Here is a 26,619-nt window from a genome sequence, read left to right as displayed (position 1 = left end):
CTATATTACATCTCTATAATAGCAGTTTTTTTATTGTGCATTGAGAGACTAAAAACTTTAAAAGATTAATTAAAATAACTTCAAAATAACAAATTAAAAAAAATAAATGTGATAGAGCATAATATCCCTGATTGTGATTCATATAATAGTGTCTGTAAAAATATTACATGATCCAGGGTTGAAATAATATGCCAATGTAAAGGTACACCATGGTATTAAAAAATGACAGTTATTGCACCATGTACACTGGCTTATCTATGGTAGTGTAGTCAACAATTTTAGTGTTACTAAAACAATATAATTCAAGTTTATATGAAGTTTCATGTCTGTCCAGACATAAAATGTTGTGGAAGTATAATAAAGCATTTGTTTAATAAAATAAAAAAAAAAAACAAGCCTCTAAGTGTCATTGTAACAGATAATGAAAATCACACATCATGTCATATCCCAGTTAAACCAGTAGGAAAGCAGCACATTGTGTACATTTTAGAGTTTGAAAGGTGAAAAATGGCACAGACCCAGTGAGTGTGATCACAGAGGGACAGCCCCTGCTGGTGGTATTGTGTGAGGGACTGGTGCCATGTTGCTGGTCCAGCTGGCACATAGATGGCCAACAGTATCAGGCAGCAAACCGAGCTCAAAATGATTAAAGGTTCAAATCAGTGTTACCTGATGACAGGACAGGTCTGCATTGAATGTGTGTAAAAATTCAAAAACCTGACAGCCACCTACTTTGTTCTCCATCAACTCCTCATTAATGAGGGAAGAGGAGCTACAACACAGTTTTCCCTTTGCTTTCCTTGAGGGTAGGCTGTCAACTCTCGTGAACTAATGAACTCTGCTACTCTGCTTGCAGTTTGCTTCCAAATATGACTCACAGAAGCAGCCTGACAGCTCTCTGTAGACTGACACCATCGTTGGATCAGTTATTTCAAACCTCCCAGAGTTCCTACAGGCTCCACATTAAAGCTCTGACATACTGAGAGATTACCAAGTGAGAAGAGAAACCCCGCGCTGACTTCTACCACAGAGAGGTAAACTCCGGGTGACACATCACATCTTGGCAAGGCATCGCTGTTCACAGGGTTCCCACACTTTCTTAAGACACTGACGTCTAAGATCCTGCTCTTCGGAATTCAGTTATAATCTGCAGGTTTACCGACGGGACAAAACATAACACAAGTCATTGTGCATTATGTAGTCATTATGTAAGACAGTCTTCTCGGAATCCACAAATCAGCCAGATAAAATCACAAATGACAAAAATCCAACTATGAATAGGAAATTGTTGGTTTTATTTTTTCTGAATCAAGATCACACAGCTGTTGGGATCAGAAAGTATTCACGACTTATGAGACCGTTTAAGAATCAGTTCCAAACACATGCACATTAAACTCTTACCAACAATGATTATAAACCTAAGGAAACTCAACTCTATTGCAGCTAATTTCCTAATGAACTCCATGATTTGTGAACTTATGATCAGACTCTATTTTATACATTTATTACAAATGATGAGAAAGAAAAACAAACACATACGTAACACAAGAAAATTAACAAAATCAAGAATAATTAAGAGACATTCCAGTTCTTTAGAGTAGCTTCACTAAAAAACAAATGCAATCAAAGACAGAAGAAAACCCATCTGAGCATTGTGCAAAATCTATCATCATCACATAGTAGAAATCTACACATGTATCATACATCCTAATCACTGTAAACAACATTATTAGAAGACGTGCTCACAGTTGGCAGCTCAAACCCGCCTGAGGTCTTGCATGGCACCAAAGATCATTGGGGATGATCAGGAAGAATTAAGCAACCTGGTTCAGCCTCGTGATTCTTTTTTATATACAATTTTAAAAGTGGAACATTTTTAAGGTTGTGTTTCCAGAAACGACTCTGACTGTTTCTATTTTCTTCTCTGCAGTGGAAGAGAAAGTAGTGCAGGGAAAAAAAACGTGCTTGGATCTCAAAGCTGTAGAGATCGAAGCAGCAACCTTTTTTTCTTTAATCTAAAAATGTTTGTATGAAAAGAAGTTATCCCCAACATGTCACATGACTCGCATCATGTCCGTCAGGTAAACTTTCACCCTGTTTCCCAAAGCCTTAACCAACACCTCGCATTGCAAGTAAATCTCAACAGGCAAATGTGTCACCATTAAAATGAAAATAAAAATCATTTTCAACTTTACATTATGTCATTACATACTCAACAGACCTATTCGCTATATTTTCTATTTGGAGAGAACAATGAATGGCACAGGAAGACACAAACATCTCTAATCAAAAAAACACGGGGAGAAATATACCAGAGCAGGTGACATTATGGCAACAGATGAAGTGAAAGTGCAGAGTCACAGTGATTATTTTTAAGGGGGAGAGATGAGGTATGTTTAATTGGCCACATTGAGGAGGCACTGAGGTGACACCAATATTAGGACCACATACAGCAATCTGTCAGTCTGGGACAACTTGAATTTAAAAAGAAACCGTGAAAAAGAACACACCAGTTCTGTCTGTATATGTTTTGATTACTAAAAATGTCTTTGGGTCTTGGAGGAAGTGGGTCTTTGGGTCAGATGCTGACAGGCAGAAGTCAAAGGGTGTGTGTAGGAGGCTGTCTGGTAGTGTTGTAGGTGATCCTCACGGCTCAGAGAACAAGCCGAAGGAAGGAGCATCTTTGGGTCGGTGAGCAGATGAGCCGCCTGCCCACCTGAGGCTCAGTTTCCGGTGTAGAGGTCCACGGTGCTGGAGCTCAGGCCCCGGCTCTGCCTGAAGTCACCGCCTCCCCGAGTCTGACGAAGAAACACAAGACAGATACAGCAGGAGGGTTAAAACATATCAGTTATGATAATGTGGCAAACATTTAATGCTGTTTAAGTGACTTTGTGAATACGTCTGCTCACCTGGAACTCATCACTGGTCTTGTTCAGATAATTCAAGGAAGCAGCTCGTTTCATGCTGTTGAACAAATCATAACAAAATAATGCTCATACAGTATCTGAGATCAGGTACAACATTATTATTATTATTATTATTATTATTATTATTATTATTATTATTATTATTATTATTATTATTATTATTATTATTATGATGCAGCTGGGGAGCTAATTTCCTAGTACTATGAAGCCACTTGCTTCATAAAGTCATTCCTTACTACTTCAACAAGTCGTATGATTAGCTTTATACACCCTTCTATCTATAACAGAGGATGTCTTCTGTTCTTACTTGGTGTTGCGGGGTTCAGGCGGTCCGTTGCCCTGCAGTTTCTTCACCAGCAGTTCGCTGCTGCGACGCAGAACGTCCCTGAGCTTCCCCAGGGAGCCGCTGCGCATGAGGGCTCCACTACCATCCTGCAGACACACACACAATCATCAACCCATCCTTTCAACACTCAACATGTGCTGAACACAACTGAAAAAATGTTCTTAACATCTGTTGTCAATTGTTGTGAATGGCTGGCTGCAGCATGATCATTAAGCCTCACAAAAGTAGTAAGTGTATGCTTTATATCACCAGTAAGAATATTAATAAGGAAATTTAGCAACAATGTAAGTGGAACATTAAATATAATTTTTTATTCATAATCATCCTGTAACAATGACGCAAATGTATTTTTGTAAACGATACTACTGTTGTGGTCCAGCGGCTGTGTTGTGCTTTTCATGCACAGCAACTTGCATTTAATTGGTTACTGAAAAATACTCAACAATTATTCTGATATTTAATTCATTGTTTACATAGCATCAGCACTTTAATTGGGAGAATTTGGGACTATTACAGTCCAAATGATTAATCAATTTATTGAGAAAAAAAATGACCTGGCCGCAGACTTCAGTTGCATCTTTGGATACCGTAATAACATGGGCTTCCAGTACGAGTAAGCTGGACAGTCACTGTTTATTACTGTCACCCAGAAATTACACATCGGATTGATCAATAATGACAATAATCAGCCAACTCAATGCTTTTTGACTGTGTGTTACATTAATTTATCCATCTATCCATTCATTTTTTTTTTTCAAATAGCCTGCCATTTTGTCACATGCCACCTATCACACACTGGGTTTTAAGTACTTCCCAGCCAGTAACTACAATATTATTATTGTCCTCTGGCTTTGGCATACCCCAACAAAATATTTAATAAACAGCAGTGATTGAGGGGCGATCATCATAATGCAGTATTGGTGTGTCACCAGCAGGGGGAACTGTGGGTAAATCAGATTGCATGCGTTTTCCAAAAACTTAATATTTCTGTTCCACTGGGTGGCACTGCAGGCTCCACTACAAGAATCAGTTTCCACTGAAGGCACAACAAACACACACGTCTCCATCCAATGCAGAGAAAAGACAAAACTTCACAAATGAAAAACTTTATTTGAGAATACCAACAAGTGTTGATGCAATAATCATCACAATGCAGAATGGTAATATATAATGCAGTCCTACTTACTAAGATAGTGCTTATAGACCTTACCATTTATGTTCTTCCACTTTAGGAAACTGAAGTCACACTATATATGTCAAGAATAGACAGTTCAATAAATAAGCATTCCACTAACACAACAATATTGTCATAATTATGTGATGTACATAGTCAATTCTTTTGATCAGAGTTGCATTAGAAGTATAGGAGTTACTCGTTGGAAGGAATGAAGAATCAAGGCAAGTAGCATACTGAAAAGCCGTATAGTGAATGCACTTGTCAAATCTATAAATACAGCCTACAATTACACTTCCAAGATGTTAAAGTCTGTTTACATTCAGTTAAGTTAAACATCTGAAATAACATGTTGATCTTGAAACACTCGCACTGAACTCTCTGTGTCTTAAAACTTGATTCACCAAAGTGACAATGTTTACTTGCAAACGAACGTGTAAGGAAAAAGGCAACACACAACTCCATCAAGCTTTGCGTTCAAATACAGTATCCATCGCCAGAGTGGGCACTGTGACTGTATCACCAAAACGTACACAAATACACACTAGAACTACTGCGGAATCCAGGCTTCCATTAATACTAGCTTAAACTCCTACACTGACAAATAAAGGCAATTCTGGGCATTTACGTCCTTTATTTTGAAATCTTTTATGATAATTTATCAATCTCTCGAGTGGCCAGTATCTGTGCACGATGCTCCGGTTGGTCTCTGCTGTCATGTTGGCTTTACAGCATCAGCCAATGTTGCCAATTCCCTTTGTAAATGCAAGCTGCTGTGTACATGTTGTACCAGCGCAGAGCCTGTGTGAACACTCTTGTCAAACCAAAGACACCGAAGCCAGTAAGAGCAACTTGTAAATAAATTACCATGGCAACAAGAGCTTGCGGTGATCAAACCAATCGGCTGTCAGCTTTTTTTTTTTTGCCTGTTTGACGTTGGCCTTTCTGGTCTTTCACAGCAGGCATGGCTTTGTTGACAAACTACCGCCTTAATATTCAGCCACAAAATAATTAACATTTAAAAAAATGTAAACAAAATAATATAAAAATTCAAAGTAAATATATCTATAAAAACAAAAAATAGCAATGCTCCCTTCTCATTTCCTACCAACTAGGCCGCAGAAGTTAAAATTACATATTTTGATTAGCATGTGAAGCGTGGTACCTTTTATTTCCAGGCAACTGTTCAGGCATTTGATCTCATTAGAGCATTAGATAAAAACAGAAAACGGCAACAAAAAAAAAATTAAATAAATGCTTTTGTTAAAAGAAAGGCAACAAACATATTCTGGGTGAGACCAATGTTAAGCAACTGTGGAAATCAATCACTTTCTAATATAATGATTTTATAGTGATTGTTTTATCCATCTGTGTGTTGGAGGTGACATTCTTTCTCCCAAGACAGTTTCACCTAGTCTCGCCTCACTGTGCTGTGATATATTAGTGCTTCCTGTTCTGCCAGGAGGCTCTGTTTCTTGACTTCAAATCCATTCACAGCCACACGAGGAAAGTGAAAAATTTGTGGCCATAACTGCAAGTGCAGCGGCTAGTGTCTTCTCAACACCACACTTAGACTTCAGACAGTCATTACTGCTTTCTATACACTAGAATCTGATGTAGCTTTACTACAAAGCTTTCAGAGGACACGGGATGTTGCATAAATAGCAACAAAGTCCAAGTAGGGAGGAGGCTGAAGTGGATAATTGGGTAACACACTGAACTTTCACCTCATTTGTGTCCCATGTGAAACCAAATGATGACTTACTATTTCTAGATTTACCACCAGCTGCTTACCATTTTCATTTTCAAAAAGTGATTTCCAGTTTTCAGTCAGTTTAGGGTAAAAAAAACCAACTACTTTGTTAGGTTTAGGAAAAGATCATAGTTTGGTTTCAAGACAGAATCGTAGAGTGGTGCTCAGATTAAAATAGACCCTTTCACTCTTGCGTAGAGGTAACAAGCAGTAGCCAGTCACAGCATGGTAGGGCGGGACTAGAAGAAACTGTCTTGGGAACAAACATTACAAAGGTTGGAGTGATGTCTGGAGCCATGGCTGCCGTCAAAGGTGACACTGATCCTAGAGGTCTTTCAGCATTTCTGATTTGCCTTCTTCGAATATACTACTCTCTTGCTCCTCTATCTAGCCAAATAAATCTACTATGCACCTATGAAATATTACAAATGGGTGTTGGAGAGAGGAAAAATATGTGAATGACTTCTTCACAGGGAAAAGATTTCACACACTATGACTTTGTTCTTTTAATGTTAAGTGAGAGAAAGAGTTGAAGTGACGATTTCTGAAACAGTGTGCGACACGGGGTTAGTGAGAGGAAAAAGGACAGAGCAGAGATGAGAAGACCAAACGTCCCAGCAGCAGCTGTCAGATGAACAGAGGACAGAGGTGATAACCAGGAGTGGGGGGGAGCTTTTCTGAGTCTCTGCTGGAGGAGAGGGCGCCGGGAATGGTAGAGGAGCTGTTGTATTGTTGGGACACGCATCCTTTTTGCTATTGTGTTGGGGAAGGAGAGAAGGATGGAGGAATAATCTTGATGGCTTAGGCCTGATAAAAGAGAAAGAGAGAAACACACACACAAAAAAAGGCACACATTGTAAGAGCTCTGGGTTGGGCTGCCTACGCTAGACACTACAAATGGGTAAACCTGAGCTTCAGCACTGCACTAGTCTAGCCTAGTAGTTAACTATCCTACACTGGATTTACTGGATCACCAACTGCAGCTTGGCATCCTACACGAATCCATCAACACAGACGCTGCGTTTTCTCTTTTAATTTACAGTTGTCATAGGAGCTGCACTACGAAAAAGCAGGTCAGTGATGCAGCAGAGGAGGTTGGTGTTTGCAGTCACCGTGACTCAGCTGTTTTTCTTTGCTCGCTGGGTACCAGGAAGCCTGAACTTGGCACACTGCATCCAGTCGGTGACTGTGCGCTGCAGACGTGGAACATCTGCAAGCATCAGCACTGAACTCGGTGAACTAATGCAGCCATTACACTGATGCTAAGAGGGAGTGACACAGTGAATAAAATCTCCATCTGCAGCATTTTGAAATCCTGCGTAAATCTTGGCAAGATAAAATTACCTAAAGCTCAATTCATATCTGATGAATGATGAAAACATAAAATACTACTACTTGCCTCGGCTTGTCTCATGTTCCCTGACCTTAAAAGATGACTAATTATCTTGCCTGCTTAATATGTTACTACATACCAACCCGCCCAAGCGTATTGTGTGGAATGAGAGTTGAAGAGGGAGAGTACAATCCACTGGGTGAGAGAAGGAAATTTGATTGATAGGCTGATTGGTTGTCATGGCAAAAGTAATCAACAAAGGACAGTAGGTTAGTGTCTCACAGACAATGAAGAAGCAAAAGGATGAAATCTAGAAAACATGCAAACTAGCAGGCAGCACGATGAAGCTGAAGCACGTTGCAGACAAACATGTACATATAAGTGAAGTCATGCATTTGAAAGAGCTGTCACCTCAGCGTTACTCCCCTGTATGCCTCCACTTCTTCGAACCAAACTAAGTAAGTGAGCTCCGGTGAAGTTCCACTTAAATTGACCCCATCTAAGTAAATTATGTAGCGATGAATCAGCAGGTATTTATTCAAATGCATGTTATAGCGTCAGTTCCCCATCAAGATGTTCTGAGAGCAGAGTGAGGACATGTTTAGGCAAAGCTCGACAGTAAGTGAGTGAAAGCTCTGACAGCATCTCTCACACAAGCAGACAGCACTTTAAAAGCCTCTTTTCCTAAAACACAAGTTGTCTTAACCTAAAGTATGTTTGCAGCTTTTTAAATGAATGGATCGATGGATTTTTAGTCAAAAGCTCAAAAGTTTTGTGACAAATTAGCTTTCAGGAACAACTGTTAAAAGCATGAGAATGTCATGGGTGCATTTCCTGTTTTTGACTGTGTGCATTTCTAGTGTGATGACGTGGACAATGAAATGCTCGCGCACACCCAGCAGTCCTCAGCATGCCACCACATGTTTCAAAGACAAACAGGTGCACGCTCGGGTGAAGGCGCATGCCGTTGCATTCGTTGTGAGAAGCGGGTTTGAGTAGCCGTGTTATGAGTATCAACATGTGTGTGGAGAAGCTTTCATACAACAGCCAGCAAACAAAAACCCCACATTTCTAGTTAATGTTACTCAAAGAAAGAGCAGGTTAACAGACGTTTCTTAACCATGTGAAAACAGTGAACAAGCATAGGTCTGTGTTAAGGGTGAGGCCCAGCAAGCTGGCATTGCTACATGCATGTTTGGATGGGGTTGGATAGTGAAGGGTGTGGCTGCACTTAAATGAGTGGAGAGGCACAAGCTCAGGCGAGGCACAATCCTGCCCTCTAGCTTCTCTAGCAGTGTCTATCTAACTGTATCCACTGCTATATTGAATATCGTGTTTTCAGCCAATGGAAACAATGTGCAGTAACTACAAGCTCTGTGGTGAAATGACACTAAAGATTGTTGAATCGTGGCCAGAGTGGACATTGTAACGAGGCAATAAATCCAGCAGGATGAACCATTACATATCCACCGCTCAATTTACTGCGCGGAGGGACGAGCATCAAGGATATTGGGAATCCTGTCGATAGTGTTTAAAGCGGAAACATGAGTTATCCTAACAGGGATTTAGACGGCCTGTGTGCCTGCAGGCACCTAAATATTTAATATGTCGCCAGGGTGCCACAGGATGAGCATGTGCCTTTTGGTTATCGCTCCACTTGTGCAGAAGCAATGCCGGCAAAAACAACAACCACTTATTAAAACGAGACACTTCATTGTTGAACAATGAACGACAACAACATGAACATCTAGGGTCCAAAGCAAACTCGGATGCTGTCAAAAACAACAGGGCAGCATGCCAAGACACTCAATCAGCTTTACATTGTGCAAAAGGGACTTCAAGGTTAGCCTCATGGGAGGAACAAGGCACATGAACACAAAGCTGGTGGACAGGTACAGATACAGTTCACTGAGTGCAGCCAAATCAAGAAATGGGAATAAGCAACTATTCAACTATTGTTGTTTTGTTTTTTGTTGAAAAAGTTGTGCCTTAAAATCATTTTATGTTATGCAGGTAATGTTACTCTGGGACTTATGCTTGTACAGTTTGACCACGCTGAAGAGAGGGCCTTCCTGAGCTTCCGGTCAGGTGGATCCTTTCCTGCCTGGCTGTGATAAATCAGGCACAGGAGGCAGAGGAGTCGGCTTCCTGGTGGTGCTTCCTCGTCATTAGTCCTCTTATGTCACCTTTCAAGTCACGGGATTAGGGTTACACGTCACTGTCTATCATTTTAGAATTTATTTGCAGGCTGTTCTGTACCAGTCCACACTCCCTGTAACAGTACTAACGCCACCTTGTTCTTCCAGTGAGGTCACCGGCCGTGTTGACTCGACTGTAGTGGATTTGTACTCACCCCGTTCCACTCCACGCCCATACTCACTTCCTCGCCGGTCTCAGAGCCGCTCTCATACTTAACGCTGGACAGGCTGTCCCTGCTCCTCCGCCTGTCACCGTCTGTATCCTTCAGGATCTCCACCACACGTGTCTGGTTTATGGGGTCGATGCCCTGATAAGAATAACATACAGGTACGACAGAAACAAACAAACAAACAAACATATGATCATCACAACAGGCTTAGAGGAGGAGATTAGCTTGTTGATATAGGTGAGGGTGCGAAGTTACATGGATGTATTAAAGGGGTTTTATGTTTTCTTTTTTGTCTCTTTGAATGCATTCAAAGCACCGTCACACAGACGAGGGAGCTTTTTGAAATGGCTGTGAGATGGGAGTGATGTTATGGGAGAGAGGTGGAGGCTCTATGTGGGCTATCAGTTAGATACAAACCACTTACTGTGTTGCTCTGGGTCCATAGCAATGTAGAGAAAGGGAAAGAAATATCATGAGATTTGCTGTCCTAACACGGGGTACATATTTGTGAATATTACAAAAACAGGAACTGATAAGTTATCTGCATGCACAAATTGGCCATCTTCAGTTCAGGAAATGCAGCTGACCTGCTTGCGAGACCTCACGGCACACTCCTCCAGGGTCTCAGCAGCCTCTAGCTTGCCCTGTCGGCGGTACAGGGCCCCCAGGTTCCTCAGGGTGGTGTTCACTGTGGGGCTGAACAAAGAGAAAAGCTCATCAGGCACAATTTGATATGAGCCAATTGATACTGCTAGAAAATGCTAAAAACCCAGGATAAGTACGAAAACAATAATGCTCACAATGGTAACATTCCTCTAAAAACATATACTAAAAATATACTGACCTCATGCTTTTATAAAACAATACATGCGGCATGATTCACTTTATTCATTTATGACCAAGTAATAAAAACACTCTTATCACACTCAGCCTCACCTGTTTACTTTGCAGGCCTTGTACCAGCCGCCATACTCTCCGTACGGAGTATTGTCTCTGTGCTTGCCCTGGAAGTAAAAAAGCGAAAGGAGGAAGAACAGAACATGAAGGGGAGTGGTGTTTCAAACTGGATCAGCGGCATTTTTGTGGTGTTTACATGTAACTATCATATGCCCACAGGGGCTTATATATTGTGTGTGAAGGACAGCGCCTTGACAAAGGATTATATTTCACTTTCATAGTGAATTGGACCCGTTTTTCTGTGTCTATTTGACCAATTTCATTGATTTAATCTGCAGTTTCATCTACTTGTTTGACATGAGGTTGATGACATAAAGCCCCTCACCTTGCTCATCTCCTCTCTTTCCTCTGCATGCATCCAGATGGGCTTGTTTTCAGCTGCAGACAGAGACAGGAGAGGTGGTCTACACACAGTACAACAGGACTGGAAAACAGATTATCTGGTTGACCTCAGGGTGTTTCATTAAATACATCATGAAGTATTCATGAGGCAGACTGAGCTTTTCATGATACCCCGCTGACAAGGATTGTGACATCAGCCATACGGTAGCACAGATCATTAGTGTGTCAAATATAAATGCATCTCGATATGGAGACAAGCTGTTCTTTTGGACTGTTCCCATGTGTCTGTGGCTGGAGAAATATACTCTGAAAGTGAAACAGACCGGTTTGTTTTGACGTTGAGTATAATTGTTCAAACACTTGATATATGGCTCAGGTGTCAATAGCGTACACAGAGTGAGATAAAACATGTTCCTGAGTTTATTTAGTAGACTGTAAATACAGCAACACAGTAACATGTCTTTGTTTTAATTTTAATGTTTTCATTTCATTTTTCAGACTCTTCCAAAATGATTTAAGACAGAAATAAAGCATATAGATCTTACAGGAAACACTATAAAAGCACAATTTAATTGTTTTGTTGTACAAAAGCCTGAGCAAGTGAAAGATGACGATGACCTTATTATCTGAACTCTTCATTGTTCATCTGTACACAAGCAAATTTCAGAGAGTGCCCTTACAGATTCACAAGTAACCCTTAATAAGTTTTCATGCCATAATTAATTAAATATGCCTTTGAAACACACAAATAAAGAACATTTGACTCCTTAATGCACCATTTGTAAATATTTGTCAAAATAATAAATTTTCATCCAAGGACACAAACTGTTCGTGTGTTGTTTCCCCTCAACCTTCAACTTAACCACAGGTATAAAAGAATTTAAGCTCTATTGTGGAGTTAATTGACACATGAAAAGTAAACCTCTCTGAAAAACTGAGATGCTTATTGCTTTTGCTCCAAAAGCGTCAGGGCGGTGCATTGTGCAGAGTCCCTTTTATTCCTTTTCAAAGCAGCCATTCTAATCCCTGGAGGAAAGCCAACAGAAAGCTTCTACTAAAAGACAATTGTGAGAGTTCATCTTTCAGGGAGGTAAACTGTTTATTTCCCAAAATTGTTTGTTTAGATTCTTTGAGTCCTCTGAATGGTGAAGGATGGCATGCTGCTTAGAACATCGTCCACTTTTTAACCATCTCTCCATCACTGACCTTGCTCGCTGGTGGAAGATAAGACAACAAATAACAAATCTGATCTTTATAATCTGAGGAGCAGTTTAATATAACCCACCACCATTTTTGCTGGGAACTATATTAATTTATTGCGTTTTCCAGGCTGACTGAGAGAAATCTCCACCACGTACTGTACAATATCTTCTATGAGGCCTTACCATCAACAGATCCGAACTCTTTCTCGTGAGCACGAGTCAGAATCTCTTTGTACAGGACCTCGGCCTCCTTGTATTTCCCCTGTTTGAGAAAGCAGGACGCCTGAAGAAGAAAGAGAAGTGAAAGCAAATTTCAGTGTTGGATCCAACGGGCCTATTGACTCTACCTGTCCCCTGAGAGAGCACCAGCAGTCGCTCTGCATATTTCTCCTGTGCACTGTGACTTGTGAAAAATGATATAGTAGCACAGAGCCTCCTTCGCTGTCTCAATGTAGCCTCTCCATCATGAGTGAGAAAGGACAGAAGCAGAGAAAGGACTACTGGCTTGGTACACTAAAAGCAAAGCAAACTGAAACAAAGATGTTCTATAAAACACTTGCTGAGAGTAAAATGACATTCTATTCAGCTGCCTTTCATAACCATTTATTTTAGAAGGCTCTTTAACACCAGGCAAAGTATAAATCTTAGCATTCTTACAGTGTTTTAAGATTAAAAGTGAAGCACTTTCAAGGTACCCAAACAAAAAAAAAGTCTTTGCTTTATCATCACACCTAAAGTGTTACTATAAATGCAATTTTGAAGTTTACTAAATTCCTTTACACCCACAGCAATCGATCAATGTATATGTGAGATCAGTATCGTTTCATTTCCAATATCAAGAGATTTTTGGTACATGAATAATTGTGAAGATGAAATATAACATTATGTTGAAAATCAAGCATTTTTCACATATTATATTCAAACTCGAGCATATTCTAAACCTTGAAAACAAAACAGTTAAAATAAAGCATTTTCCAACCTTTACGACGTTGCACCGTCAGCTGAATACAAGACATTTCTGAAGGACATTATCAAGTGGGAGATTTTCAGGCACAGTGCTGTGAGAGTTTACATGCTGAACACCCACGCAGAGACTGTGCTCAGGCTGACAGAACAAATAAGTGATTCTGCTCCCAATAAAACTACACTCTGCTGGAGTTTACCATGGAACATTCACAGCTCAATAGGGACTGTGATTCTTGTTGAAATAAAATAATATGATAAAGGGTTCGAAAATGCAGAGGAACACAAACAAAGCTGATGTGCTAGTGGTAGCTCGTCTCTCACCAGGTTGTTCTTGGTTTTGGCGACATTGGGATCGTCTGGGCCCAGCCTGCACTCGTAGATCTCCAGGGCGCGGCAGTAGTAGTACTCCACCTCTTCGTACTTGCCCTGGTTCTGGCAGAGTAGGGCCAGGTTGTTCAGCTGTTTGGCCACATCGGGGTGGTCCTTCCCCAGGACCTGATGGAAAGCAAGAAGAAAATGTTTTGAACTAACATGGCCTCAGTGCTTTAGGCTTTCCCCCCGTGCATCTCCCCCCTCAGGTACCTCTAGCCACTTTCACGTCGGCCCGTTGCAGGCACTCAGGAGATCTAATCAAAGGCTGGCTGATCGATATAGAGGCTACAGGATAGAGCTTTCAGGAAAAGAGATTCATTGTACCCGAGTGAGCTCTGTAGCTTTGTCATGTCTCCTATCTATCTATCTTCTACCTCGCTCCCCAATGTCTGCTATCCATTTTCAGCTGTGCTCTCAATTAAACTCTCCAATTCCCCTCCGACATGGGGATGGCACCCAGTGGAAACTTCACAGGCAATTTAAGAAAATCATTTGCTCTTTTTGCTATTTATAGTCACTGCTGTTTCACTCGCTCCAAGTGACATTTTGGAAATATTATCACTGTTAATTAGTTTATCACAATGAGCTAATTGTTCACTGGTTTAGCCTTGAGATGAGGCCTTGATAGCAGTGCTGTGGATGGCTCTACTGGTGCAGTCCAGGGATGTGGCCTACCTTTTCTCTGATCTCCAGAGCCCTCTTACACAGAGGCTCAGCCTCCTTGTACTTCCCCCTCTTTCCATACAGCACGGCCAGGTTGTTCAGAGTTGCAGCAACCTGGAAAGACAGAAACACAGAAACCTGATTCAGGATTCCATTTCCTTTGTCTGGTTTGCTTTAAAACAAGCAGCTAAGTTTTCCAATATCAGAACTTTATTTATGGTTGATGCATCGTAAAATGCATATTGTTTAAAATGTTCAATGCCACCTGGATTACACAGGATGGCAGTGTCATTTCTTTGTGACTCATTATTGTGTGGAGGATCAGTTTGAGTGACAAGAGCAGCAATATGAGGAAAACTGCAAAGCCCACAGAGCTGTAGGGAATGGCACTGGGCTTTAATAACTTCTTTCAGGCTTTACGAGGTGTTCTGGTGCCACAGTGTAAATACATTCTAACAAATCTGTTCAGGAAGGCAGTGAAATAATCAATAAATTGTAATGTTTTTCCCACTGGTTGTTGTATTACAGTTTATTTGGTCCATGTCTGATGTATGAGCAGACATTTAACAGTGTGCCTGCAGGCCCAGTTAACAGTGGTCAACAGTCCATACTTTAATAGTGGAAAAAAAATGTCATGCAGACAGACTAGATCAATAAATACAGGTTGACTGTGTGGTTATTGCCTCCCTGTTCAGAGGCTTTAAGCCAATATGAACCAACTCTAGACAACCAATCTGATCTATCCTAACATTGATGAGTCCACCTAAAGATACGGTTGCTATGACAATATTGGAGTCTTACAGCGGGATGGTCTTTGCCCAGGGTTTTCTCCCGGATGGACAAAGCGTCGTTGAGCAGATGGGCGGCCTCTTTGTATTTGTTCTGATCCCTGCAACAGTGAGAGGGAGCGAGATGAGTGAGGAGGATTCGTGTAAGAAGGCGGGTAACATGAACACGAACATGTGAAATAGAAAGAAAATTAGAAGAACTAGCCAAAGCTCCCATATGGAGACATTTCTGACCTATAGACCAAAGCCAGGATGTTGAGCATGGTGGCCACGTCTGGGTGGTCGTGTCCAGAGGTCTTCTCCAGGTCCTCCAAAGCCTGCTTACAGAGGGGGACAGCCACCTCATACCTGCCCTGGGAGGCGTACTGGATCACCAGGTTGTGCAGAGTTCTCAGACGAGCTGGGATCTCGTAGCCTCCCTGCTGGGCAGCAGCCACGGCTGCGCTGTTGTGTTGGTGCTGCACTGTGGGTAGAGATGCTTAATTAGCTCTATACTCTGAATAGTGGCTTTGATATTTTTGAAGAAAAGCTTTGTTAGAAAGGCAGGTTGAACTGTTTAATGAGTGTACAGAATCATAACATTAGGCTGAATTGCCGAGTAATGTTGTTCTTACTTCCTTGCCCATGTTCCTCCTCGTCATTAGGGAAGAGGTCATCCAGGGAGTCCTTCGGTGTCTCGCGGTCCTTCTCCTCCTGCTGAGATAATTAAACAAACTGACAGTCAGAACCTTGAACAGACAGCATGAATTACGGATGAAAATTTAGGAATCATCCACATCAGATACATGAAATGATACAAGGACAGACAAGATACAAAAACAACAGAGGAAAGTTAAGCACATCAAACAGAAATACTAATAGCCAACAATTCTTAAGATAATAATACCTCATATAAGATACTGTTATATCAAAGACTAACGGAAGTGATACAACCTTATAATGCATTTACACATATGCAATTGGTAGCATCAGAGCATATAGACAAATACCTTCAACAAAATAAACTGAATTTTAAGAATTAACTTGTCTCATACTATCAAAAGACTTCAACTGAAGTTATATTGAAAATCATTTTGTGTATGACAGCTTTCAAATCTGCTCTGTGACTCATGTCTTCTGTGTTTTCTTTTGAGAAAAAATAAAAATCAGGAACCAAAAAGGTACAGATTTACATTTCATATATTTTTCTTTTATAACTGTGCCTTCTAGTTTACTTTAATTTGATGGAATAGTGTTATGGATTTGTCTGCATCAGTGGACAATGAACATTTCTTCTTACCCCACAGCAAAATAAATCTTGGATAAAGCAGGAACGTCAGTAGTCTAACACAAGCAGACAGTCTCACTGAACCAGAACAGACTCTAAACAGCCCGCATTAGCTTTCCTACGAAGGTCTCTTTCTTATCTAACTTACAAACACGGTAACACGCCCTTCTTCTAGCTTGTGTAAACAAGCCACCAGACAGACAGTCACAAGGGAAAGGTGCACGGCTTACACTGGTTTATGCTGATTGGTAAAATAGCAGAGGCACAATAAACATGTAGTCTAATTAGATGCTCTTCCTCACTCTTTAAAAAAAAAAAAATCACTGTTGAAAGTTGGCTTATTATTCTCTTGTTTGGAGCCAAAATATTTCACAATAATTGTTTTTATCCACTTTAAATAATATGGACCTATAAAAAATACATTTAAAGAATACACTGATATTTTAGTCTAAAGAAGGGGTGACAAGATGTGATTTCAATGGACATTAACACAGCAGCCTGTTAAAAAAGCTGGAAAATGGAAATTGCTTCCAGAGCAAGAATAGAGATCCTTCAGGTTGTTGGCAGGATGAGTTCCTGCAGTGTTAAGCAGTTAATCGATACGGGCTATTACAGCCACTTTTTGAGACTAAGAATAAGGTCAGAATTTGAGTCATCCGCACCATCAAATCAATGAGGACCTGACCGGAAAGGCTAATTCCAGGAAGACCAGGCAATTTCTTCTTCCTGTCACAAACAACAGCTATGTTTTTCTCCTGTATCACATATCATCGACAGTCTGCAGCCCTTTAGAGTTCAAGAACTCAGTGTAAAGCAGATTAAAAATAAAATGGTTTCAAATTGGTTTACAGCACAGGATTTGTGTTAATATTTTATGACTATTTCTGTCCGTCTGTTCCTTACGACAACATCATCTCCATCTAACAGCATGGGCTGAATAATAGATTAGATGCCAATGTGGGCTCCAGTCTTGATACCAAGCTTACTTCCAGAGTATAGTACTTACAGTGGGTGAAATATCCTCATCATATTTTTTGAGCTGGTTCATGAACTCCAGGTGCTTCTTCTCCTCCTCCAGCTGAGCCACGCTCTGCTCGCTCTTCTGCAGCTTCTGCTGGGTGTTGGCCAGCTCGTCCCGCAGCCACTGGTTTTCCTGGCAAAGCCTCCTCACCTGAGCGCGTAGTTTCTGCTTCTCAGACTCCACCGCGTTCAGGTGGTTGGACAGGGCCATCATCACCTGAAATAGAGAGAGCATGGGAGAGCTATGATGTTTAGCAAGAACAGAAGGCAGGAGAGTACTAACTGGGGCTGAGTGAATCATGATCATCACACAAGCTCAGTATAGAATAAGGAAGCTGTGAGGAAGCCGAAACACAAAAAAGAAGAGCACAGCGTGATACACTGTGTGGTTTTTAAAAAAAAAAAAAAAATCACACATTTACTACACTGTGACAATTCTGATATTAAAAACTGTAACTCACTTTATTTCATGGAAGATACCCTCCTAATGACCAAACTGTATGTACTCATTAAAAAAAGGAAAATACTTTTTAGCCCTCCTCATACCTCTACTACCCTTTCTTACCTGTGCTTCTCCCAGGCCCAGCTCAATCATCTCCACTGACTTGCGGAGCAGGTTGGACTTCTCGTGGACCAGGTTGGCCTCTTCATCCTTCTTTAGGCACTTGATGGTCTCCAGGAGGCTGTGGAGGATTGAGTTGTGCTCGTTCTTCAGGGCCTCAAGACCCTGGATTACCAGCTTCGTGTTGGAGATGATCTCTTCCTGAGAGAGCTTCTCCAGCTTCTCTTCCCGTGGATAAACCATGGTGGACATCTTCTATGTTGCTCAGGGAAACCTGTACAGATAGAAAAAAGAGGGAACCACCAGCTGTTACAACAAGCAAATCCACTCAACACTGGTGGGAAATTTAAACAAGCAGCAGCTGCCACATTAAAACACATTTTCATAACGGTCTTCCAAAGATGCAGCTGTGCTTGTTTAACACTCAAATTCACAAAACAGAACCTGAGAACTCAGCCAAACGGCAAGTGTCACAACGTGTTTCTTGTTAGTTGTCCTCTTTTTATATGAAAGCATTTTCTGTTTCCAATCATCATTCACACTATAAACCACCAAAATCATTCTCTGATGAAGTGATAGTGAAATTCTGTGATTAAAATATGTCATGCACAGAATATTCTGTTTTTCGGCATTATTTCGAAAGAGACATTATTTCTACATAGCTGTTTGAATGGCTTATGCAATTGAATATTACACTATAATTTCTATTTACATTGCAGCTGTGAGTACTCTGATTAACATGTCCTATCATGTCAAAATAAAGAAAAGTAGAATAGCTGGAGCCATTTTCTCTTTTCTTCCTCCCTTTACAGCAAAATAAGATTTGGTTTTCAACCAGTGGCAGACTTGTTCAGCCCTGCAAACACAGCCTCCCTCCTTTGTGCCCTCAACAAACTTCACAAAAAAATTTCAGTTGTGATATTTGCCTATATCCAAAGACCTGTTGATATCCAACCTTTCATAATGTTTAAGAGGACTTCGGTTTCTTCTTTAAAACAGAATGAGGGCTTTTCGTTAGGCCACCCATCTCTTCTCAAGCCTTGCTAATTAGTAGTAGTAGTAACAAATTGGGAATAAGGGTGGAATATTAGTAACCATGTAAACGTAGTTCACCCCTGGCAGTGTAAAGCTCTGCCCTCGACGCTGACAGACACTACCTCACGTCTGTGCTAAGCTAATGAGATCATAGCGTGATCCACCAGCAATGTGGTAGCCATAAAACAGGAAATGAACCTGTGTTTTATCACTACAGGGTAGATGAGGGATTCAAATTTCATGAGCGAGATAGGGCAGCATTTCTTCGAGCCGTTAAATAAGATGGACACAAAATGCATGTAGCTCAATAAAAGAAAACGAAAGAAAGGAGAAAGGGACTTCCTTGGGTGAGTCTCTGCTGCCAGTGTTGAATGAGTAGCCACACACAAATTAAAGACATGAACACAGAGCGCTACAGGGATGTTTTATTCCGGTGGTCAGAGTGTTGCGATTTGGCACCTATAATAAGCTGTGGTTGGGAGTAGGGCTGTGGCGTGCTGTCTAACAGAGGGCACACAGATGCTGCAGTGTGGGTGCCTTCTGGTGTGCCAGCACTTTATTCAAACAGAGACCTGGCTGGCTGCATGACTTGCTTAAGAGTCAAGGAGAGAATGACATGACATGACAGAGGTCTCTGTGATACAGCTCAACAGCTGGTCAAGTCGCATAAAAAGAGCTCTGTGTCAATAATATTGCATTCTGAAGAAATGTCAGCCCTTTGGTGAGTGCATGGAACATGTGCTATTTTCCCCAAACAGTCTGAACATAACCTATGACTCACTGAGCCACATTGCTGTTGGCTATATCGTGCAAATGTCAGAGTCTGTCGGCCTGCCCTTCTGAATGGAGTCCAGGCAATGTTGAACTAGTGCATGCTGTATTTTAGCAGCAGTAAGGAAATAAGTAAAGGATGAGGGGGTTTGCATTCATAAACACCAGCTGAGAGCCATCTACCTAGAGAAAAATAGACTACATCATTAATAAGCTGCTCACTGCTTTGCTGCTTGCATTTAAGCAGTTGTCTATTGAAGCAGAGCACAGAGAAAATGAAAAGATCACGAGAGCCCAAAACAGCTGCAATAAATACATCTGCTTATTAAGTCCTGTTGTAGATGTAGCTGAAAAAAGAAAAGCTATGTCTTCAATGTTTAGAGAGGACAATTAATGGCTAGGTTATGAATCGAACTACTTGAGACATCACAACATGATCATAAATGGCTCCCAGGGCTGCAACTAATGATTATTAATATCGATCAACCTGTTAATCATTTTCTCTGTTAATCAACTAGTCATTTAATAATAAGATTTCACAAAAAAGCCAAAGGTAACCTCTTCAAATGTTGTTTTGTCCAAGCATTCTTTCTTTCTTTTTTTTTTTTTTCTTTCTTTCTTATGGATTATTAATACGACTGCTGCTTAATTTCTCTCTCTATGAACCAATTGTTCCCAGAGAAATTCAATTTTTCTTGTGCATTTTCAGTGGACCTTGGTTCAGCTTTATAGCTGACATACGGACTGTCCAGCTGAGTCTGTTGCAAGTATCCGCTAATTACATCCCCCCTGTGATGTTATGCATGTCACATCATGTAATCACAGCTGTGCTCTGTCAGAGCAGTGTTGTTTATGATGCTAATACATTTCATGATGGACATTAGACTAGTGCGCAGGGACAGCAACCTGCAGTCGCCTAATGGGCGACTAGATGTCAGGGCCTGTGGAAATGAGCCTTAGTCAGGATGACACTGGAGTCTGTGCACCACCAGCTGGAGGCCGTGCACGGACAGGGAAGCAGGAATGATCGATCTCAGGTGACCTAACAATATGGAGTGTATGGGAGTACACAGAGAAGACAAATGCATCTCGGCTGTCAGTTGAAAACCTCTCACCTTCAAAACACAAGTTCCTCTTGCTGCCTTATCATCCTTAACCTGCTTAATTAAATGAATTGAAGACTTCAACAAGAGCAGAATGTTCAGAGAAAAAAGGTATCCACTGATTGATCCACTGAGCACTGACTGTTCCTACAAAAGAGTAAAATGCCTTGGTGTGACGAAGGCACATGAAATGTGCAGTAAACCTGATTCTTCTTGTTAAAGCTGTAAAAACGCTGCGGTTTTGCCGCTGAGTGATTAATGCTGTGAATATTAGTTATGGTGCCCAGAGGTGACACTGAGCATCCCTCATCTGCAATTTAGTACTTTACTGCACTTCATCTCTTTGCTGTCATTTTTAAAGGAAGAAACAGAAGATCTGGAATTAAGGATTAAGGATTAAGAAGTATTAAAATCATATTAGCATTTACTCAGATATATAAAAACGGATCGGGTTAGAATTCATTAGTCCATGGAGGTTGTCGGGTTTTTGGTATGCACATACTTAGTATGTTGAATACAAAATGACTAGAGGGCTTAGAGTTGGCGGTTGCAAGAATGCAAAAGAGAAAATGTGCAAAAGGGAAACTTAGTTATAGGGCAAGAAGAAACACGATTTTGTGAGAACTTGCATGAAAGATAAATAGACCATAGCACTGAAGCTATGCCCAGGCCTGAAACACTCTGCACATATATAAATCTATTCAAATGTTCCAAACAAAAGGAGTTGAACTCTCTTTGCATAGTTAAATTTTAGATGTCTGTATTTGAGTTAAAGAGCGCTTACAGTCATATGGTGCATGAGCATCATGTGAGGCCTAAGTAAAGTGAAGGTGGAGATTATAAAAGCCTAACTTCACACGGAAACATGTCAGACAGATGAGAAGTTTGCTTTGTGCCAAGGCTTTTACCTTTTCTGAACAAGATCTGAAATGATCTCTCTGAAACATATTCACAGATCAGACATATTCACAGATCAGACAGCTCATTACCCTGTGTAGTTACGCTGAGTCTCTGCAGTTTAACACTTGTGTGGATGAAATGCCTGTCTCGGTAGGAATACACAGCAAGTAACAAAGCCAAGAACTGCTTTCATGTCAGTGCAGGGAGAAGCAAGCAGCTTTGCTTTGAAAACGTACCCAAACACCTGTATCGAGGACTTCTGCCTCCTTCAGACGGCTGCAGTTAATGTTTTGCAAGTCTTTAAAGAAGCGAGATAAAGTCCAACAGGCCTGGTGTTTTTCTTCAAACACACTGCCCTTGAATTAATCTTTAACAGTTACTTGTGTGTGTTTCATCATGTGCACCTTCACAAAAAATGGCATCAACAGTATAAATGCAAGCGCCTGATTAAATTAAACAACATGGACCAGCTCCAGAATATACAGCACATATTCACTTGATTTGGGCTTTTATCCAAATGGCCTCCTGATCAGGATCAGGCATTAATCAAGATTCGGTAGCAGCCAGTTAGCTACAGTAGCTTGTAAGAAAAAGTAAACAGGAGGAGACCATTTTTAACAAATCTCTCTGCCCAGGCCTACTTGACCTACCATTTGAATATGTATGCAGCCAAGATAAAATATGGTGCATTAACCGATGTTCCTGCCTCTCACTGGTACTTTTAAACAGATGGAGAATTTCACGAAACCTAGCTTTACAATCCTGTTACAATCCAAAACCATTCGAGTGGCATGTTAATGCAATAAAAAGGACCGTTATTTTGCTTTATTCTTTGCAAAGTGGTCTTTCCTCATGGGGAAAAATTATGGGAAACAAATATGAAAAAGGGGCAACTTGCACTCTAATTAAATCTGTATATCCATTACAAAACCAACTAAATGCCCGCTAAAGGCTTAATCCATCTATCATTCATGCTGCCAGTGTTTTCAGCTGCTACAGCTTGCCGGACCAGAAAACTAACCTCGGTTTCAGTGGCAGATCAGAGCCTCATAGTTTGGCACGGAGAAAAGCTGATGAGATAATGACTCCTCCTCCAGCAATAGCGCTACACGCCAGCAAGGCGCATCATAAAAACTGCTGAGCTAATCCAAAGTGATCCTCCTTAAAATGAGAGAGGAAACCTTCGAGCAGACGCCAATGGAAATGAAACAGGACAGGAATTAGACTGAGGGTGGGGAGAGAGTTAGATGGGAGCTGCTCGCAGGATGATGATGACCTTCCCACTGCTCCGTCAGAACAACCAACATCAGCTCAGGGCGCGCATCAAGAGACAGCCCCACCCACAGCGGGAGGAGAGCAGAGGAGAGTGGTGGAGCAGGTCGGATGGGGGAGGGAGCCATCCTGATGTAGACTCTGCTCCTCTATACTCATCAGACACAAAGGAACACAGCTAATGAGACACAACGGAATAGACTCAATGACACTATTTACAGGCTCAAAAGGACTTTCACACGCCACTAAGACTGAGGGCGCACAACACTCCAAGGTTACAACCTGCTGTCTCATGGCACTACACAGCAGACGTGAAAATATGACACTGATTCACATATGCAGCTCCTGGCCTTACATTCTCACCTTAGCACCAAGCAATAAACATCTGCTGAGGCATTTATAATCCAAATTCAACCATTTACCTTGTGCAGTCTAGCAAATGCTCAATGGTGAAGGGAAGATTTGGAGCCCACTAAGCGCTTGCAACATGACACTGGACCGTAATGATCATACCTACTTCCAGTACTAACATACAAACAACCTCTACAGTGGTTTTCATGGGCTGAATAATACAGTGGTTATCTCACAACTATCTAGTTTCTGACAACACGATTAAATTGGATTTACCTAATGCAAGCATCAGTCAAATATATGTCAATAGATAGGCAAAAGATCATCTGTGCTCCATGGGCCTCAAGGGAAAAATCAATCCAAAGTGGTGACATTATAAACTCGCTACCAGAGCTAGAATGCTAGAGGACAATCACTGAAGTGATGCTTATTCTTTACATTGTATGGGATGTTCAATTTTTGAATAGGGCTGAACAATTAATCGAAATATCATCAGTATCACAGTATACCAAAGTGAAATATCCAAATCATAGCACAATATACAAATATACAAATCATTTTCTCCAGACATCGGGTAACATGCTTGTTTCGAACAGACCCCAAGTATAAAATCACATCGTCATTTTTAACTGAAAATAAATTGCAAACATTACCATGCCCACTAATATAGACTAAGACGTTGCATTCAGCCCTATTTGTGAACCAGACTAAACAAACATGGTAGGCTGAGATTCTTCAGATTGATTCATAAATCTTTCAAGCTATTACAAAAAATAATCCTCCACCTTTACATAATCAAAATCCTGTTCATAACTAAACACAGATCTCTTCAAAAACTGTATGTTTGATGATGTGGACCAGGAAGTGAATTTTATGAACAAGTCAGATGACTCCACTTTGCAGGGTGATCAAAGGTCATAATACTGCAGCATTCATCGCATATCTAGTCCATGAGCCAATACAGACGCCTAAGAGGAGAGCGCAGCATTATGAAAGACAGTTCTGTGCTTGTAGAAAAAACTGTCTGTACTTTCCGCTTCCTTCCGAGCAGTGGAAAACCTGGGCCATCTCCCTGTCATGTTTGCACATCCAGAGCTCCACTCTTCATTAGTCTCTTAGTGGCCTCAAGCCTCACATGATCACATCTCCCGTTGGCAAACATCATCATCACTCAGTCTCTCGGTTTTCCTAATCCCTCCCTACCGTCTCTACACTACAGTCATTCATGTTATGTGGGCTTTCGCACACCGATATCAAAGAGGAGGATCAACTGAGTAACCTTTAATTGTGCTTAAGTGTTTGCTTGCTACTGCCAAGTGTAATTGCATATCATACTGACTTTAGGGCGGGAGGAATACTCATTAGAGGTTGCCATTTACTCATTTTAAATTGCATGGATATGGTTTTAAGCAGAACTGTGGACGAACGTTTTAATATTTGTCGTACTTCCTTAATAAACAGATGCAAAACAAGTCACAGGCCATGGAAACAAACCCTTTGAGAGAGGGTGTGGTGCTTGCTGGTAATATAATAGTATAAGGATAGGAAATGGAAATAGGCAGACTGCAGTGGGTGCATCACCAAGCCAGTGGCTGATCTTTGTGCCATCTCCCGAGAGACGCATTTCCTGCCTACTTGGTGAAGTCTGACACAAACAAATCACTTCATCTTCCTCCGTTTCCTGCAAAAACAGCAACCCAACACACTGTCTGCATCAGTACCAGACACAAAGGCTAGCTGGCCCTCAAGGAGGGTGTGGCAGGGCCTGGGATGACCAGGAGGGAAGTGCCACTGACGTTGTCTATAGTCATCCATCACAGCACTGACACCAGCTGCTACAGGGCTGTTCTCCTAATAATACTTGTCTGCAAATACGTCGACCTGAGTGTTGCTACCGATGCAGGAAGAGGTTCCAGCCAGAGAATCAAGAGTTTAATGTACAACATGTGACACCTGTGTTGTTCACACTTCTCTCTACACAAGGCTACAGTAATGTAACATCAGTAGTTTGGAAAGAAAGAAAGAAAGCCGGGCATTTGAGCTAACACATTGTTGACTGCATGTATACCATGCACCATCAACGTGCCTGGTATACAAACAAAGAGTCTCATAGTCATTTGCAAATCAGGCCTAACTCAGACCATAAAACAACACATCAGGCGGTCTATCATTTGACATGAGAGCTGCTCATTGGACTGACAATTTCATTTTGCTTCGACTTTCGCAGTTGACAACGGGGCTACGATTTTCTATCTCCATCTACAAGGTTTTTAAATTGTCGATTAGAGCAGACTTTACAAGTCCTTCTCGTCAGTACATTTATTACGATATTATCTGTAAAACTCCTACGTTTCACCAAACCTCGGTGAAGCTGTTACTTTTAAAACTGTTTAGCGCTCCCGATCAGCGACTAGCTAGCTTCAGCTAAGCGGCTAGCATCACCACTCCCTAGTCGTTGCGGGTTCACTCTGTTCAAACGGCCGAGCTGATAATTTCTATACATACTTCTTCGAATTGGTAGTATTTAAAAACACGGTCATACAATGGGCTCACAAGCGTATGATGTTAGTCAGTGAAAATATAGCTATCACTTACCGAGAGCTAGGACTGACGGCTAGCTCAGCCCCTTTAAATCCAAAATGTCTCCAGCACAGCAAGATTCTCCCAGCAACCTCTGCGGCAGGGTTGATGTGACGTCATGTTTTGTTTTCGCTACTTTTCTTCTATCTATCTATCTATCTATCTACCTGCAATGGTGTTGCTCTAAAGTCTAATCTAAAGATGACAAACTTTGAATTGGAAAATGTACATATGAAGGGTAGAGTGCGCAACGGTGAAAAGGTGATGACTTTAATTGTAAGGTTTAATTCAACGTTTCAAACACATACGACCAAGCTGTAATGGATTGATGGATATATGGCGCACGAATTCCACCACAGAAAAAAAAAACTAACTAGCACATAGTGACATCTGGTGGTGAACGTGAGAAATTAAAAGATGGAGGAAATTGTAACATGTCGTTATACTACACATAACACGCTCTTGCCCGTAATATTGATTTGATTATCAACAGAAATCAATATCATTAGAAAAATATATATCTGGGAAAGTTTGAAACCCTTTATAATCGTCCAACAACCTATAAAA

General features: G+C 41.1%; 1 protein-coding gene across 5 annotated transcripts; it reads right to left on the bottom strand.

Annotated features, from left to right (window-relative positions):
* Positions 1-1,269: 1,269 nt before the first annotated feature.
* On the bottom strand, positions 1,270-26,214 carry klc1b (kinesin light chain 1b). Of its 5 annotated transcripts, none has more exons than XM_030441657.1 (17): positions 26,068-26,214; positions 18,044-18,314; positions 17,465-17,695; positions 15,806-15,887; positions 15,426-15,654; positions 15,205-15,292; positions 14,416-14,517; positions 13,690-13,863; positions 12,586-12,685; positions 11,184-11,236; positions 10,838-10,905; positions 10,489-10,597; positions 10,326-10,334; positions 9,887-10,039; positions 3,235-3,359; positions 2,910-2,964; positions 1,270-2,798 (listed from the first exon to the last, which is right to left on the bottom strand). In XM_030441657.1, the coding sequence occupies exons 2-17, from the start codon at positions 18,290-18,292 to the stop codon at positions 2,724-2,726; spliced, it is 1,902 nt and encodes a 633-aa protein (XP_030297517.1). In that variant the 5' UTR covers positions 18,293-18,314; positions 26,068-26,214; the 3' UTR covers positions 1,270-2,723. The 5 variants fall into 5 exon arrangements, with proteins under 5 accessions (XP_030297517.1, XP_030297518.1, XP_030297519.1 ...); XM_030441658.1 differs by lacking the exon at positions 26,068-26,214 and adding an exon at positions 22,871-23,157; XM_030441659.1 differs by lacking the exon at positions 10,326-10,334.
* Positions 26,215-26,619: the final 405 nt, after the last annotated feature.

Source organism: Sparus aurata, chromosome 15, assembly GCF_900880675.1.
Source record: "Sparus aurata chromosome 15, fSpaAur1.1, whole genome shotgun sequence".
Lineage (NCBI taxonomy): Eukaryota > Metazoa > Chordata > Actinopteri > Spariformes > Sparidae > Sparus > Sparus aurata.
This window is presented reverse-complemented; position numbering and strand designations above follow the sequence as displayed.